At 47.1% G+C, this 14,444-nt stretch overlaps 1 protein-coding gene across 2 annotated transcripts in view; it reads right to left on the bottom strand.

Annotated features, from left to right (window-relative positions):
• Positions 1-14,444, bottom strand: part of TECPR1 (tectonin beta-propeller repeat containing 1) — a 48,550-nt gene that overhangs the window by 7,048 nt on the left and 27,058 nt on the right. The window contains exons 18-25 of one of the 2 annotated variants that reach the window (XM_083474172.1): positions 13,787-13,866; positions 12,463-12,519; positions 10,625-10,799; positions 9,157-9,292; positions 8,155-8,247; positions 7,217-7,323; positions 5,646-5,765; positions 506-3,274 (exon numbers count right to left, since the gene is read on the bottom strand). In XM_083474172.1, the coding sequence (XP_083330298.1) occupies positions 3,077-3,274; positions 5,646-5,765; positions 7,217-7,323; positions 8,155-8,247; positions 9,157-9,292; positions 10,625-10,799; positions 12,463-12,519; positions 13,787-13,866 (966 nt within the window). In that variant the 3' untranslated portion in view covers positions 506-3,076. Of the gene's footprint in view, positions 1-406; positions 3,275-5,645; positions 5,766-7,216; positions 7,324-8,154; positions 8,248-9,156; positions 9,293-10,624; positions 10,800-12,462; positions 12,520-13,786; positions 13,867-14,444 lie in introns of both variants that reach the window. The other variant, XM_083474171.1, reaches the window with a different exon arrangement.

Here is a 14,444-nt window from a genome sequence, read left to right on the forward strand (position 1 = left end):
CGGCGAAGAGAGCAAGGCCCAGAGGGAGGAGTCTCCGGCAACGCCATCGACGGCCCCGCCGCAGCTCCGGGTCCTGGAGCCCTCCGGCTGCCGACTGCCTTTATTTTGCTGCAGGAGCCTCCTCTGCACCGGGATCCTCGTGCGCTCCCTCCGTCTCTCCATGCCTTTTAGGTGAGTGGCGTGCTCGGGCTGACTTTGGACGAGCCACAGCGGGGCTTCCCTCGGCCGCGCGACCGGAGCTCGCCTTTGCGGTCACTTTGAGAAAAAGGAAAAAAAACTCGCAAGAAGTTTCGTCTTGCGAAGCAAGCCCATAGGGAAAATCGTCTTGCCAAGTGACGCAAAAACCGAAAAACCCTTTCGTCTTGCGCGTTTTTTCGTTTTGCGAGGCATTCGTCTTGCGGGGCACCACTGTACAGTTCCCATCATCCCTGTCCACTGGTCCTGCTAGCTAGGGATCATGGGAGTTGTAGGCCAAAAACATCTGGAGGGCCGAGGTTGAGGAAGCCTGGTCTAGACTCCGCCTGGCTCAGATGTCCAGCAAACAGCTCCTTTTCTGATCAAGGCTGCTGTGCCTTTAACAGTTGCTCTGATGAGGCTTCTGTGATGGGAAAAATCTGTGCCTTCCACATTCTTAGCAACACAGTTCTTGTTTGTTTTTTCTAAAAAAGAAAAAGTACAAGAGTTGCAACCTGCAAGTCCCAGTAGTGAACTTTTGATCATTTTCCTGCTTTCGATTCTGACTTGCATCCAGCATGTAGCCCAGGGCAGCCACACGTTGGAGGAAGCCTTAATGAAGAAGCCCCTTTGAGACCCTTTCAGCAAACACAAGATTGGGCTGTCCATGTTGAACCATACATCAAAAATATTGCATGGCGCAGCTGCGCCACTTTGCACCACTTTGGCATATGCATGGAGGCAATCATAGGTTTGCTTTGAAAGGTTCCAACATGTCAGAAATGCCATCGTGGGAAGTGAGGATATAGGTCTGTCTCTCTAAATGTGCCATTTTTTAAAAAACGTATCCTGGTCACATACACCCCTATCCTGCATTTTGAAGTGGTGTCGTCTAGGGATGCTTCTACCAGCACTGATTTAGGGTGCAGCCGAACATGGAACTGATTGTCCAGATCAAGCGGAAATTAGTAAAGCCCGTTCTGCTCTAGGGACAACTGTAGATGATTCTGTGGGGTGCCCTATGCGGCTGGCAAGATCCCTCACTGGTGGCAATACAAATCTCCCAAGCTCTGCGAAATATCAAACCTGGACTGGGAGCACTAAATGGTGTGGCAGCGCAATGGTTCATGCCCAAACGGCTCGTGTGAACTGCTTTGCTGCAGCAGCAAACAAGGAACAAAGTGTGCATCTTTTATCTCTCCCAAAAGGAAGGTCTAATTTTAAAGTGCATCTTGAGAAGAGCTAGAGATAAAATAAGCAGCAAAGAACAAGAACGCTCCAAGTTTATCCACACCTGGTGCAAGTGACTAATGCTTTAAGAAGTGAAGTTGTGTCGATATTTGTTGTTATCAGCTGATCTACATTTTTCTTTTATTAAACTGCATACACGAGGAAATGTCCTTTTTTTCTTTTAAAAAAAGAAGGCAGTAAACCAAGTGTTGGCAACCTTTGGCCCAACCAGGTGTTGATGAACTACAACTCCCATCATCCCTGGGCCAAGCTCGCTGGGGCTAAGGTGAACTGTAGTTCAGCAACAGCTGGAGAGCCACAGGTTCCTCACTCCTGTAATATACCTTCCTCTCCCCCCCGCAATTACATACCAGCCTGACCTCCAAAATCGAAAGACAGGTGAGTGATTGTGATCAGCAACTAGATTGGCTGGTAGGGCAATTCAAAAGAGGCAAGGAGTCAGGCTGCTTTGGCTCTCTGCCTCAATTACAAGCCAGGTTACACCATCCAAGCCTTCAACAATATGGTGACCTCCATATGTTATTGGACTATATCTGGAGGGTGCCAGGTTGGCACTATCTAAAGTGGGTGAGTGGTGGCAAGGAGCTGTAAGGTGCAGGAGCATCCAATGTGCTTTCTATTGGCTTGCCGCACTTGCAGTTGTTAGAAGATGTGGTGGTGATTTTTCATGGGCGCCAACTGACAAGGGGCAGCCAGTTGCCGACCAGTGCTGCTGACTTACTTTGTTTTGATATTATTTTAGAGCAGATCTAACTGGTACTGCAAAAGAAAAGAAGAAAGCAGTAGGACATTACACAGGATTAACCCTAAGAGTTTCAGTTTCAGCAAATCACCTCCGAAAAGGGAGAGGGATTCTCACCGGTCAAGAACTTGACCTCACACAGCAGATCCAATGAAATTAGTGGGATCATCATTTCACAGGTTTGATGAAAAGGGGGTGGGGGGAACCAGGACATCACGACTCCTATTTACATTCATCTCAGTTTTCATAGCAGCTGCCTAAAAAAAGGGCTCAGCTTAATTGGGAAGATCTGGCATCATCGTAGCCTATTCGGCAGTGCTGTGCATAATAAATATTACGAAGAGAATAACTTAATTACAAAAAAGACCCAACAACAACGCCCTCCCACAAAAACAAACATTAAAAAAAGGTTCACTTAGAAAAATCCAGTTCTAATGAACAACGCATCTAAAGGACGGAAAGTTGGGACTGTCCTGCTCTTGTTGTTGTTAGACTACAGCTCCCATCACCACCAACCATTGGCTATGTTGACTGATGGGAGCTGGAGTCCCGCAGCAATCAGAGAGGACCAGGTTTGATTCCCTGGATCCATGGTTCTGATCTGCAGAGGCTTGTGGCTGTGCAAACTCCTCAGTGTTTTGGGGGGGAGGGGCTTGCATGGGGGGGTCTTCTATTATAGTCTCCCAAAACCCACTGAAATAAACAAAGGGTCTACAACCAACCACAGAACTAGGCAGATTTGGACTCCTTAAGCCTTCACGAACACACAACTCCCTCTTCCGTCCGGGCAAGACTAAAGTGTTCAGAAACAGGCACAGATCCACTGAAACTTTACACCGATTGGGAGTGCGTGAAGTGAGTGGAGAGGAAGCAAAATCCTACACCCACGTCTCTAGAGAATGGAGCGCATTAACATTGCACAGCATGCTGGTCCAAGCCCTGAGCCGGGTCCACCAAGACGGTGTTTTGGGGAGGGTCTTCTCTTCTTTCGCTCTCTCCAGTTTCAGTTTCGTTGGGCTCAGTGGGACGCCCTGCAGAGGCTTCCTGGGCTACGGCCTTGGTGCTCTCCATGGCGTTCGCTCTTACTGTGATGTGCTCCCATCCTCCCTGCCAAAGAAGAAAAGGGAAAAATCAGCCACATGTTTGGAGAAGAGTCTGCTGTGCAACAGCTACCCGACATGGACAAGTAAAGCCTCTCTAAGAATACAAGAAGAGCCTTCCTGGATAAAGGCCAATGGCCCACTTAAGTCCAGCACCCTTTTCTCTTGTAAATGGACCCGTGGGAAGATTTACAAGCCAGGGAAAATATCCGGAAAATGAGCGAGGTCCCAACCAAAGAAGAATGGCAACTTAAAAGTGATGGAGTATGCTCAGCTTGCGGATCTAACTTATAGAATAAGAGAACAAAGGAGAACATTCGTTTAAAGAAGATTGGAAAATGTTTACTGAATATATGGGGGGGGGGGGTGAATTGTATACACTTGAAAACGCCGGCAGCATTAAGATAAATTCAACAGTGTAAATTAGTTTTGATGGAAGTAATAATGGGAATACTGAATGGTTTAGTTTATATAAAATAGGCAGGGATTTATGCTATGCAAAATGAAGCATGGAAAGAGAAGGAGGGAAGTCACTGATATTTTAAGTAAAAAATTCCTTCCAGTAGCACCTTAAAGACCAACTAAGGTGCTACTGGAAGGAATTTTTTTATTTTGACTATGGCAGACCAACACGGCTACCTATCTGTAACTGATATTTTAAGGTTGTCTAAATGAATATTCTAAATTGTAAAACAGAAAGTTCATTAAAATTTATATATATATATACTTGTAGTCAAGCAACCTGCTCTTTTGCTATAATGGAATGCTTCTTTCAGTCCTAATTTCAGCACGTAGAGAAGACCCTGCGGACACCAGGGGAATGTTTTTGTGGGCATGTGTGTACCTGTAGTCACCATACTGGCAACCCTTGGTGTAGGGTCTGTGTGTGTGTGTGTGTGTGTGTGTGTGTGTGTGTAGACAGTCTAGGCACCTGCCAACCATACATGTGGCTGTTCTACCCGGCTCTGCTTACAAATTTTCTCCAAATGGTGCCCGGAAAATCAGCAGGCCCTAACAAATTCCAGCTGTTTGTGTCTTTTATTATTAGTATTAGTAGTATGTATTTGTAGTAGTATACAGCCCCTGTAGATCATGGGTAGGCAAACTAAGGCCTGGGGGCAATCGCCTTCTAAATCCAGCCTGCGGATGGTCCGGGAATCAGCGCGTTTTTACATGAGTAGATGTGTCCTTTTATTTAAAATGCATCTCTGGGTTATTTGTGGGGCATAGGAATTCGTTCATTTTTATTATTTTTTCAAAATATAGTCCGGCCCCCCACAAGGTCTGAAAAAGTTTGCTGACCGCTGCTGTAGATCTTAGGGCCGATCACAACATAAAATTACAATGTAAAAAAACTCGCAAAATCCGTAACAGAGACTATATGGGACTGGCAGAGATGACCAGCAGAATCCGAGACCAGGGAAGAGAGACAGCGGAAGAAGACTGGAAGAAATTTAAGGACTATCTTAGGAAACATTGTAAAATTATTGAATGCTAGAATGACGTTGGTTTAGAAATTATGTGGTTTCTAGCTGTAATGATTAAGTAAAAGAAAAGAAAGGCTAAAAATTTAATTGGATAATAAGGGAGAGGATTTGCTGAATTAATAATTGGAAATTGGAATACAGAAAGGGGAGGTATGAGGAAGTCGGGGAAGTAAGTTACAAGAAAATAAGGGATTGAAATTATACTTGTTTTTGTTTCTTTGTTTGTCTGTATTAATGTCTTGTTTGTTATTACATAATTTGTGAAACTTCAATAAAAATATTTTTTAAAAAAAAAATCCGTAACAGAAATGAGAACAGAAACAAACCGATCGCCCCCACTTCCACAACACATTTAAAAGGCCATTGGATGTCCATCAACCAAAGACCTGGCTGAACAGGATCATTTTAGCCTGGTGCCTAAAGGTGTATCATGAAGGCGCCAGGCGAGCCTCACTGGGGAGAGCTTTCTCCAACCGGGAACCACTGCAGAAAAGGTTCTTGGCTTGCCACCCTCCAGACCTCTTGTGGAGGAGCAACACAAAGAAGAAGAAGAGAGCTTGGATTTGATATCCCGCTTTATCACTACCCTAAGGAGTATCAAAGCAGCTAACAATCTCCTTTCCCTTCCTCCCCCACAACAAACACTCTGTGAGGTGAGTGGGGCTGAGAGACTTCAGAGAAGTGTGACTGGCCCAAGGTCACCCAGCAGCTGCATGTGGAGGAGCGGAGACGCGAACCCGATTCACCAGATTACGAGTCCACCGTTCTTAACCACTACACCACACTGGCTCTCAGAAGGGCCTCAGAAATTGATCCCGGGGTCTGGGTAGCTTCATATGGAGAGAGGCGATCCTTGAGGAACTGTGGTCCTGTGTCGTTGAAGGTACTCACCCCAATGCCGTAGTCCCAGGAATGGCCTTTTGGCTCCATTGGCTGGACTCCTGTCCGATGACAGACCGTTCCACAGCTCAAGCTATGGCTCCCTTGTACTTTGTCAGCTATCACCCAGACCTAGAAAACAGGAATAGGGCTGATGATGCCACGCACACCATGTTATTTCTTCCTACACTATTGATTACCAATACTAAAAACAACCAACCAAGGGGGGTGCTTTTCCCATTACCAAAATCCCTGTGCAAAAGGAGGACACGTCCATGTAGCAATTTACATGCTTCCCAGGTGCAGTCAGCTAGGCATGTGAACAGGTTTTTCATTCTGGGTGCAGCTTGGGAGTTGGCAAGCTGCAGCCAGCTTCCAAAACATGCAAACAGAAAGAGAAGAGAGAAACTCGCATGTTGCAAAACGCAATGGATCTCTGTTCAGGCTGGGTTGAAAATGTGAAGTGGCTTTAAACGGGGGATGGGGAAACTCTGGCCTTCCAGATGTTGTTGGACTACAACTCCCACCCCAAATTTCAGCAGCGCCCTGTGTGACACAAAGGTTCGCCTCTCTCATTCCATTCTTCAGCATTTTTCAGTGCGGCGCCCAGTCCGAATGGACCATTCGCCCTACCCTAAAACCACCTCTGCTCCCCTCATTTCTGACCACTCTCCATGCTGGTTGGAGCTGATGGGAACTGCAGTCCAAAAGATCTGGCGGGCACCAAACAGATGCACTCTGATAGTAGATGTATCAGATCATGGGGACCATTCCAATGTCACAACAGAGAAGAATGAATGAGAAGCACCAAGCAATTAAATCTTGCTTTATTACTTGTGAAAACCGACAGAAAGAAGTGGAAGGAGCCACACTACAACTTTCCATAAACCCCTTTTCTTTCTTTCTCTCTCTCTCAAAGGCTGGGCCAGGATCGGTGGAAGCTGGTCCATGAGGGTTAAGTCTGGAGGTTCCCTCCCTGCAAGAAGTGAGGTTACAGGGAACCAGGCAGAGGGCCTTCTCGGTAGTGGCACCTGCCCTCCTGTCAGATGCCAAGGAAATAAACAGCTATCTGACTTTTGGAGGACATCTGAAGGCAGCCCTGTATAGGCAATCTTTTAATGTTTGATGGTGTTGTTATGTTTTGCTGGAAGCCGCCCAGAGTATCTGGGGCAACCCAGTCAGATGGTCAGCATATAAATAATAAATTTATTATTATTAAGTGGGCCACTGCCCCACCAACCTCAGGCTGCTCTCAGTTGGCCCCCACCTGGCTACTTATCAGCCCAGGGGGTGGGCCCTGGCTGTCACCTTCATCCTCCTTAGTGCTGCCCTTGTAGAACTCAGCAAGGAAGAGGATGGGGGCAAAACCAGAATGAGTTGGCTCTGCCTGTCATTGGCTCTGGCGCCACCTACTGTTGGACCTCCCTGTCTTACTATAGGGACTAGTCACCACAGACCAGGGTGGTCTGTGCCCTTTCCTTAAGGTAAATAAACAACCTTAGTGAACAATCCTTTACAAAACAAGTTTATCGTGTCCCCTTCAATCATCGTTCCAAAGAGATACATTGACGGCGCACTCAGACCTGGTCCAAAGGCCCAACGGACACTTTGCGGACGTTGTTTGAAATGTGGTCCCAGCTGGAGCCTTGAGGGTAGCTTGGTGTGATTCCCTGGCGATACCACAGATTACCTACAAAAGGAAATGTTTGGCATGGACATGAGATGATCTGCCCCATTATTGCATTTGTGAACATCATACTTTAAAAGTCGGAAGACAATCCTGTAATCCAGAAGAGGTGAACTTTTTTTGGTTCCCGAAGTGCTGACCACTGAGCTGGCAAAGTCTTATTTTTCCCCTTCCCATCAACTGATGGGAAGGGGGAGAAGAAGCCTGCATTTTGCGAACATTGGCTGTATGCTAGAAAATTCCCACTGGCAGCCAATGTGTGCAGAAACCCCTGGCTCTCACTCCCTGGGCTGGGAACAAAATGACACACAGATCCCGCTTTCTGAACACCATGCACTCCCATGAAATTGATCATTAGGCAAATGTTCACATAATGAGCTGATGATTTCCATTATTTCCGATGGGAACATTTCTAATCCGTGATTTGTCTGATTTCTCTCCCTCCCTCCCTGGTTTCCCTCCGAAATGGTTGAGGATGACCATCAAAACACAAACGAGTGAGAAAGTGGCAAACTCCAAATGTCTGGATATCTGAATCAGCTGTTCGTGTAGCAAGATTCGGGTTCATTGTGTTTGGATAACCGAGATTTCAGATAATGAGAGTTCCGAAAATGGGACTTGCATGTACTTCCTCTTGCTTCCTTCCACCTTCATAATGAAAACACACTTGGTGCTACTGCACAATCTCAGTTTCTGACAAATAATCATTCAATACTGGTTGCAGACACCCCTTATCTTTTAAGGTGCCATAAGATTCCTGGTTGTGTTTTGGTGCAACAGATTTAAGACAACTGCGGACTACACCCCTCTGGAAACAGAAAGCTAGCAGCTCACCATTTTTATCCACAACAAAGACAGAGGTTCGCCCAACAGAGACTTGCTTTATCTTCTGCTTCGGGGGAGAAGGAATATGGTACCAGCAGTCACCTGTACAATGACAGAGACAGCCAGACAGCCATGAAACAACACTAATAATTATAGCATGATTTATAGTCAGTGATGCAAAACCCAGAACCTTCAGAAACACCTGCATGCAGGAATCAACACAGCAGAGGGCCTGTTCTGGCCCTTTTCCCGTGGGGCAGCTATACTTTGGCTTATCACATCTTCAGCATACTCAGTGGTGGCTCTAGATCTGGACTTGCACAGGATTCCCCCAGTGGGACCCCCTCCCAGAGTGGATTCACCTTTTTGCCATTGTCCATGTGCTCGCCTTCTTCTGCAAGACCTAATCCACATCACTCCAGAAAGGGCAAAGTGATCTGGGTCCATGCACACAGGAAAACAAGCCTAAAACTCTGCTCCTGGACATGCTAATTTTGTAGGTGCAGGGATGCAGATGTTGATGTGCTTCAATCTTTCTTCTTTTTACTGTTAATTTTAATTATCTTCAAATGTTTTTAATGGCTCTTAACTGTTTTGATTGATAAAATAATATATATTTTTTAAAAAATATTTCTAATCGTTTTAGTATTGCCAATACAGTGGTACCTCGTGTTACGTACTTAATCCATTCCGGAGGTCCGTTTGTAACAGGAAACCGCTCATAACATGAGGCGTGCTTTCTCTAATGGCACCTCCCGCTGCTGCCGTGCCCCCGGAGCATGACTTCCGCTCGCATCCCGGGGCAAAGGTCGCAACAAGGGGCATCTACTTCTGGGTTAGCGGAGCGCATAACCCACAGCATTCGTAAGGGGGGCGGTACGTAACACGAGGTACCACTGTGGTTTAAATGTTTCCTGCAAACCACTTAAGAGGTTTTACTTCAATCAAAGCAGGGTGTTAAGTTTTGTTAACTAAAAGAAATAAACATGTGGCCAGTGGTCACAGGCTTACCTTCAGGTTTCTTTGGCGATACTGAACCGCGATAGAAGATGGAGCCATCGCGGGCCACGGCCCAAACCTGGTGAAATGCTCCAATGGAAACCGAAACGAAGGGCTGATCTGTTCCCACGTGGAGCCAGGATGTTCCCTAATTGGGGGGCAGGGGAGGGGAAGAGAGAGAATGCACTAGCTACCCAATTTCAGTGGTTCCTGAACTTCTAAGACAGGTAACAATAACAGAGGATTTCATCCTTCTGCAAAGCAATTCCCAGGGCAAGCAAAGTTGCATGACTGTGTCCTGAGACTGGAACGGCCTACTAAAAATGCACAGGACTTCTTCAAAGACGCATTTGGTTCTAGATGCAAGGTAGGCTGACTACAAGCACTAAAGTTCAAAACTCCAACGCTAGATGTGGTCTCAGGCTGCTGCTGGGGGATGAGGGGACCCAGTCAGACCCCCTATGTTGACCTGGTTGGGCTCAGTTAGGGCAATGGGGCACTGCCTCACCAACCTCAGCCTTCCTACTTTCTAACGGGTCCAGAAGGTGGCTCTGTCTGTTCTGCTTCCTCCTCAGCCTCAGTGCTGCCCTTGTAAAACTATGTGGGCAAATGGGGACAAAGGATATGGCCATCGTTGGCTCTGCTTCCATCTGCTGCTGGGGTCCTTCCTTTCCCCAAACCCCTCGCCACTTTCCAGATCTGTCTCCATCAGAGGCAAGACAGGAAGGCCTTGTTTAGTAAGTTCAGTGGGGGGTCACTTGCCACTTGGCTCCTCCCATCCCATCACTGCCTCCCTTCAGTGGTCGTTCCACCTTGCCATTGCTACAATTGTGTAACGTTAAGCATTGGCTCCTGGATTCGCTTATTTTCATCGGCCCTCCTCTTCCCCCTTTCCTTTTGTGTCGTGTCTATTAGATTTAAATGGAACACAATGGCAAAAAAGAGGTGGCATTCTGAGTATAGAAATGATACTTGAATAGAAAGATAGCTATCAAGAAGATAAAACTCCATGGGTCCCCCTAGGTATGTTTGAAGTAACACTTGCACATGAAGATTGACCCTAACATGCCCCATTGAAAAAACATTTATAACTGATTACCGAAGAGCATAAAGGTAAATGTAAAGGGACCCCTGACCATTAGGTCCAGTCATGGACAACTCTGAGACTGCAGCACTCATCTCGCTTTATTGGCCGAGGGAGCCGGCGTACAGCTTCCGGGTCATGTGGCTAGCATGACTAAGCCACTTCTGGCTAACCAGAGCAGCACACGGAAATGCCATTTACCTTCCTGCCGGAGTGGTACCTATTTATCTATTTGCACTTTGACGTGCTTTCAAACTGCTAGGTGGGCAGGAGCAGGGACCGAGCAACGGGAGCTCACCCAAGAGCATACAAACTAGCAAAGTGCACAAGTGATGTTATTTACATTCATTTCAGGAGCTCAGTTTGCACGAACACACGAGAAAGTAAAAGGCTCACAGCTGGGTTTTGGGGCGTGATGCATAGTCGACAAAGCACATCTCCCTTGTCGCTGATAGCCCAGAGAGCCACAAACTCGTCCTCAGCAGCCAGAGATTCAGGAATGATGGAAACGTCCCACAGGGCTATTGGGGGGACTTCCAGCCAAGGACCACTGGTGACGTATCTGCATTTCCTGGAAAGGCAAGGGAGAGAGAAAGGAGGTGAGTAAAAGGGCAATGGCAGAGGACCTGCCTTGCACACAGGAAGTCCAAGGTTCAATCCCCAGGTAGCTCTGGGAGAGACTCTCTGCCTAAAATTATTGGGACTGCTGCCAGCCAGAGCAGACAATACTGAAGATCAATTTCTTACAGATGCATGAACATTTATGATGCTATGAAGCACTGTGAGAAGGATCGTGGGTGGCAGGGTGCAAACACTTTCAAAACCTGACGCAGGGAATTGTGGTGGGGAACGTGGCTGAATTTTGAGGGCCAAACAACCCCTTCTTTTCCCCATCTGCAGCTGCAGGATATACAACGGTTTGAGACCCGAGGGGGCCTTGCAAAGCACCAGGAACTGGCGCTTCAGGGCCCAGAAAAACCTGAACTTGCAGCCAACGGGAGGCCAAAAACTGCAGTGGGCAGCAATTCAAGTTGTAGGTTTACAGAAGCTAACGAAGGCGTGTGTGTTTTACCGATTAGCCAAATGAGCATGATGCAACGTTGGGCCTGGATGAACAGCAGTTCAGCACAAGAAGATACTTAGAAAGCCAAGCTAATAAGGGCACTGTTGTGTGGTGGTCGGGAGGTCAAAGGGCAAAGAGAAGGGTCAGGGCACTGATACCTTCCAGCTTAGCATGGAAATAAAAAAACTACCCAACTCGTTCCTCCTACATTTGCTTTGCTTTATTGGGGGAGGGGGTGAGTGGAGATTGGACGGCCGGTCCAAAAGGATCTACACTGGCTCCTAGTATGTACCCGAGCACAATTCAACGTGTTGGTGTTGACTTTAAAAGCCCTCTATGGCCAGCTGCATTTCGCCAGGTCGGTGGCGAGCGATGGCCCCAATCCTTGCACTAGTCAGGGGCTGGGGGTCCGTTCATACTGAAACTCACCAAGACCAGAGAGATCAGGTAGATTGTGTATTCACCATTATAACTCTGAATAGGAGTTCTTGGGAATTGCAAGTGGGGCAGGAGTGCTGTTGAGCACTCATTGCATCCAGTTTGCAAGCTTCCCATAAGCATCTGGTCCAGGGGTCGGCAACTTAAGGCCCATGGGCCAGAAGCGGCCCACAGAAGCTGTTTAACTGGCCCACGAACTGCCCGCTTGGTAAGTTCCCATGCACTGTGCTAAACCGGCACAGCGCGGCACGGGTATTCTCTTCTGCGGCTCTGGAAATCGCTTCTGCACATGCCCAGATGCTGGAAATTGCTTCTGCGCAGGCACAATTTTGGCATCTGGGCATGCACAGAAGCGATTCCTGCACCGTGGACATGCGCAGACGTGACTTCTGGCATCGCGCTGCGCCAGTCCGGCCCACGGAGGATCTCTGCGGGAGTGATCCAGCCCATGCCCGGTAAGCCTTGCCAACCCCTGATCTGGTCGGTCACTGTGAGAACAGGATGGCAGGGCTATTCGTAGATTCTTATGAACCATCCTTTAACAGCTGCCAATGACTCCGTAGTAAGGCCGTTAACTAAAAGCAGTATAGAATAGAATCAGATTTTAAAAATCAAAAAAGTGTGTGGTAAGGGAAGCAGGCCAGTGTACGTGCAAAGGAAGGGAAAATCCTTTCCCCCTCCTGCAATATACCTGAGAGGTACCTAAACTATTTTTGAGTGTGATGTGCTTTACCTGGCCCAGCGCCTTCGCCGCACAAAGTCCTTCATTGTCTTGTGCCCATGATAAGACCTGCAGGAAGGAGAGATGCACTGTTTTTTAATGCTGTCCACCGGCAAAAAGATAAAGAGGTCCTGGCCCTTCGCTCCTCTCAGACAAAGGGTGGCTTGTTGGGCCAACCAGGCTCCCATGTTGGGGGTTAGCCACTTGTCACGAGTGAACTTTTGCTAAAGAGCAAAGCAACACCCCGGTGCCAGATTTATTTTTTGTATAAATGGAGCTTATGGAGTTCTGTACAGTCTAATGGGACATGAGTAATGAAACAAATTCAGATCTTCTTGCTGTTGGTTCCATAAACTGATACAGGGACAAAGAGCACCAGATTTTGAATTTACTTTGATCCTCCCCATTTCCCTCCAAGGTACTCAAGTGTGGTCCCTTTCCTCTTCACAACAACCCTGCAGTGAGGTCCAGCTCCAGATTCGAAGGAGGCCTTGGTGGGATTAATCTGGTGGCAGCAGCAGCGGATGTGCTGTAATCAGTGCTGGGCTACTTGGACATACGGGTGTCTAGAGAGTGAGGGGGCTGTTCACCTCCCCCCAAAGATTATCCATAATCCACTGATTCCCATCTTTAATTTTTTAAAAAGCAAGATTTTAGCATTTGTAGAACCTGAGCTATGAGGCAAAATGTACAAGCACCAATCTTCTCCATTTAGCTTTTTAATTCTCCCACCACTGGAATGCTTCCTGTGGACAGCCATTCTTGGAGACGCCATTTTAATTTCCCGCAATCCCCTGGAGCAACACTGTGTGGAGGGCATCATGGGAAATGAAAATGGCAGTGCCCAGACAGCAGCAGGCCCCACCTGAACGTTAGGTAAAAAACACAGCGAAAAAATATTAGATTGTAATCCATCCAAGGTTACTTCCACACCATACATCTAAGGAGTTCTTGTTAGACCTCTGTTGCCCTCACAGAGCAATAGTTCTCAGAGTGGTTTAACAATCTACTCCCTCTTCAGAGGGAACTCGTGAAATTAAAGGCCTGTGAAGGGGAATAAGGGTCTCCTAAGAGCTCTCAGCACTCTTAACAAACTACAGCTCCCAGAATTCTTCAGGGGAAGCCATGACTGCTTAAAGCAGTATCATAGTGCTTCAAATGTACAGTATGAATGTGGCCCAAGATTCTTGTTTCTGCATTTATTGGGTTAAAATTTATTTTTCTCAAAAGCTTCTGTTCCTGTTGCCATTCTTAAGACTTCATAAACAGATACAGGGGAGGTAACTTATGCAAGCCAAACCCTTTAGGAGTAGCAAAAAAAACCAATAAGCCTTACGCTGGAAAGTCAGCTGCGTATTGCCACCCTTCCCGATCAGTGCCACCCGAAACGCTAAAATCGATGTACCAGTCAGAAACCTGGATTGAGTGGAGAGAGAGTCAAGACTTCAGAAGGAGGAGGAGAAGAAATCTGATCCCTATCCAGGACCAGCAACATAAATTTTGAGAAAGCTCTAGCTCTAGCAGGGTGCCCCCTGGTGGCTTCCTCCAGTAGCAGCAGTTGGGTCTGGGAAGCCACTCATCCAGGTTAAAGTCACCACAATGACCTGGAGCAAAGCTATGATTGGGCCCTTTGGGGGAAGTGTGGGAAATTAAAAAATGGGAGGTGGGAACAGGCAAGTGGGTGGGCCAAGGCAGTTCTACACCAGCAGTCAAGGGTTCTCATCCTATCCATACACCCCCAAACGAAAAACTCCCAGTGCAAAACAGAAAAAAACTAGTTTAGGGAAAAACTAGTTATCACACAGGATTTTCCGATATCCTTTTCGAAACTGGAGTAGGCAGCAAATAGAGCGGTGGGACCCGAACTAATGGATTCAAGTTACAAGAAAGGAGAGTCCAACGAAATATCAGTAGGAGCTGTTCGACAGTGGAACAGACTCTCACAAAGAGGTGGGGGAAATCTCCTTCCTTGGAGATTTTTAAGCAGAGGTTGG

Source organism: Podarcis liolepis, assembly GCF_965112155.1.
Source record: "Podarcis liolepis genome assembly, chromosome: 14".
Lineage (NCBI taxonomy): Eukaryota > Metazoa > Chordata > Lepidosauria > Squamata > Lacertidae > Podarcis > Podarcis liolepis.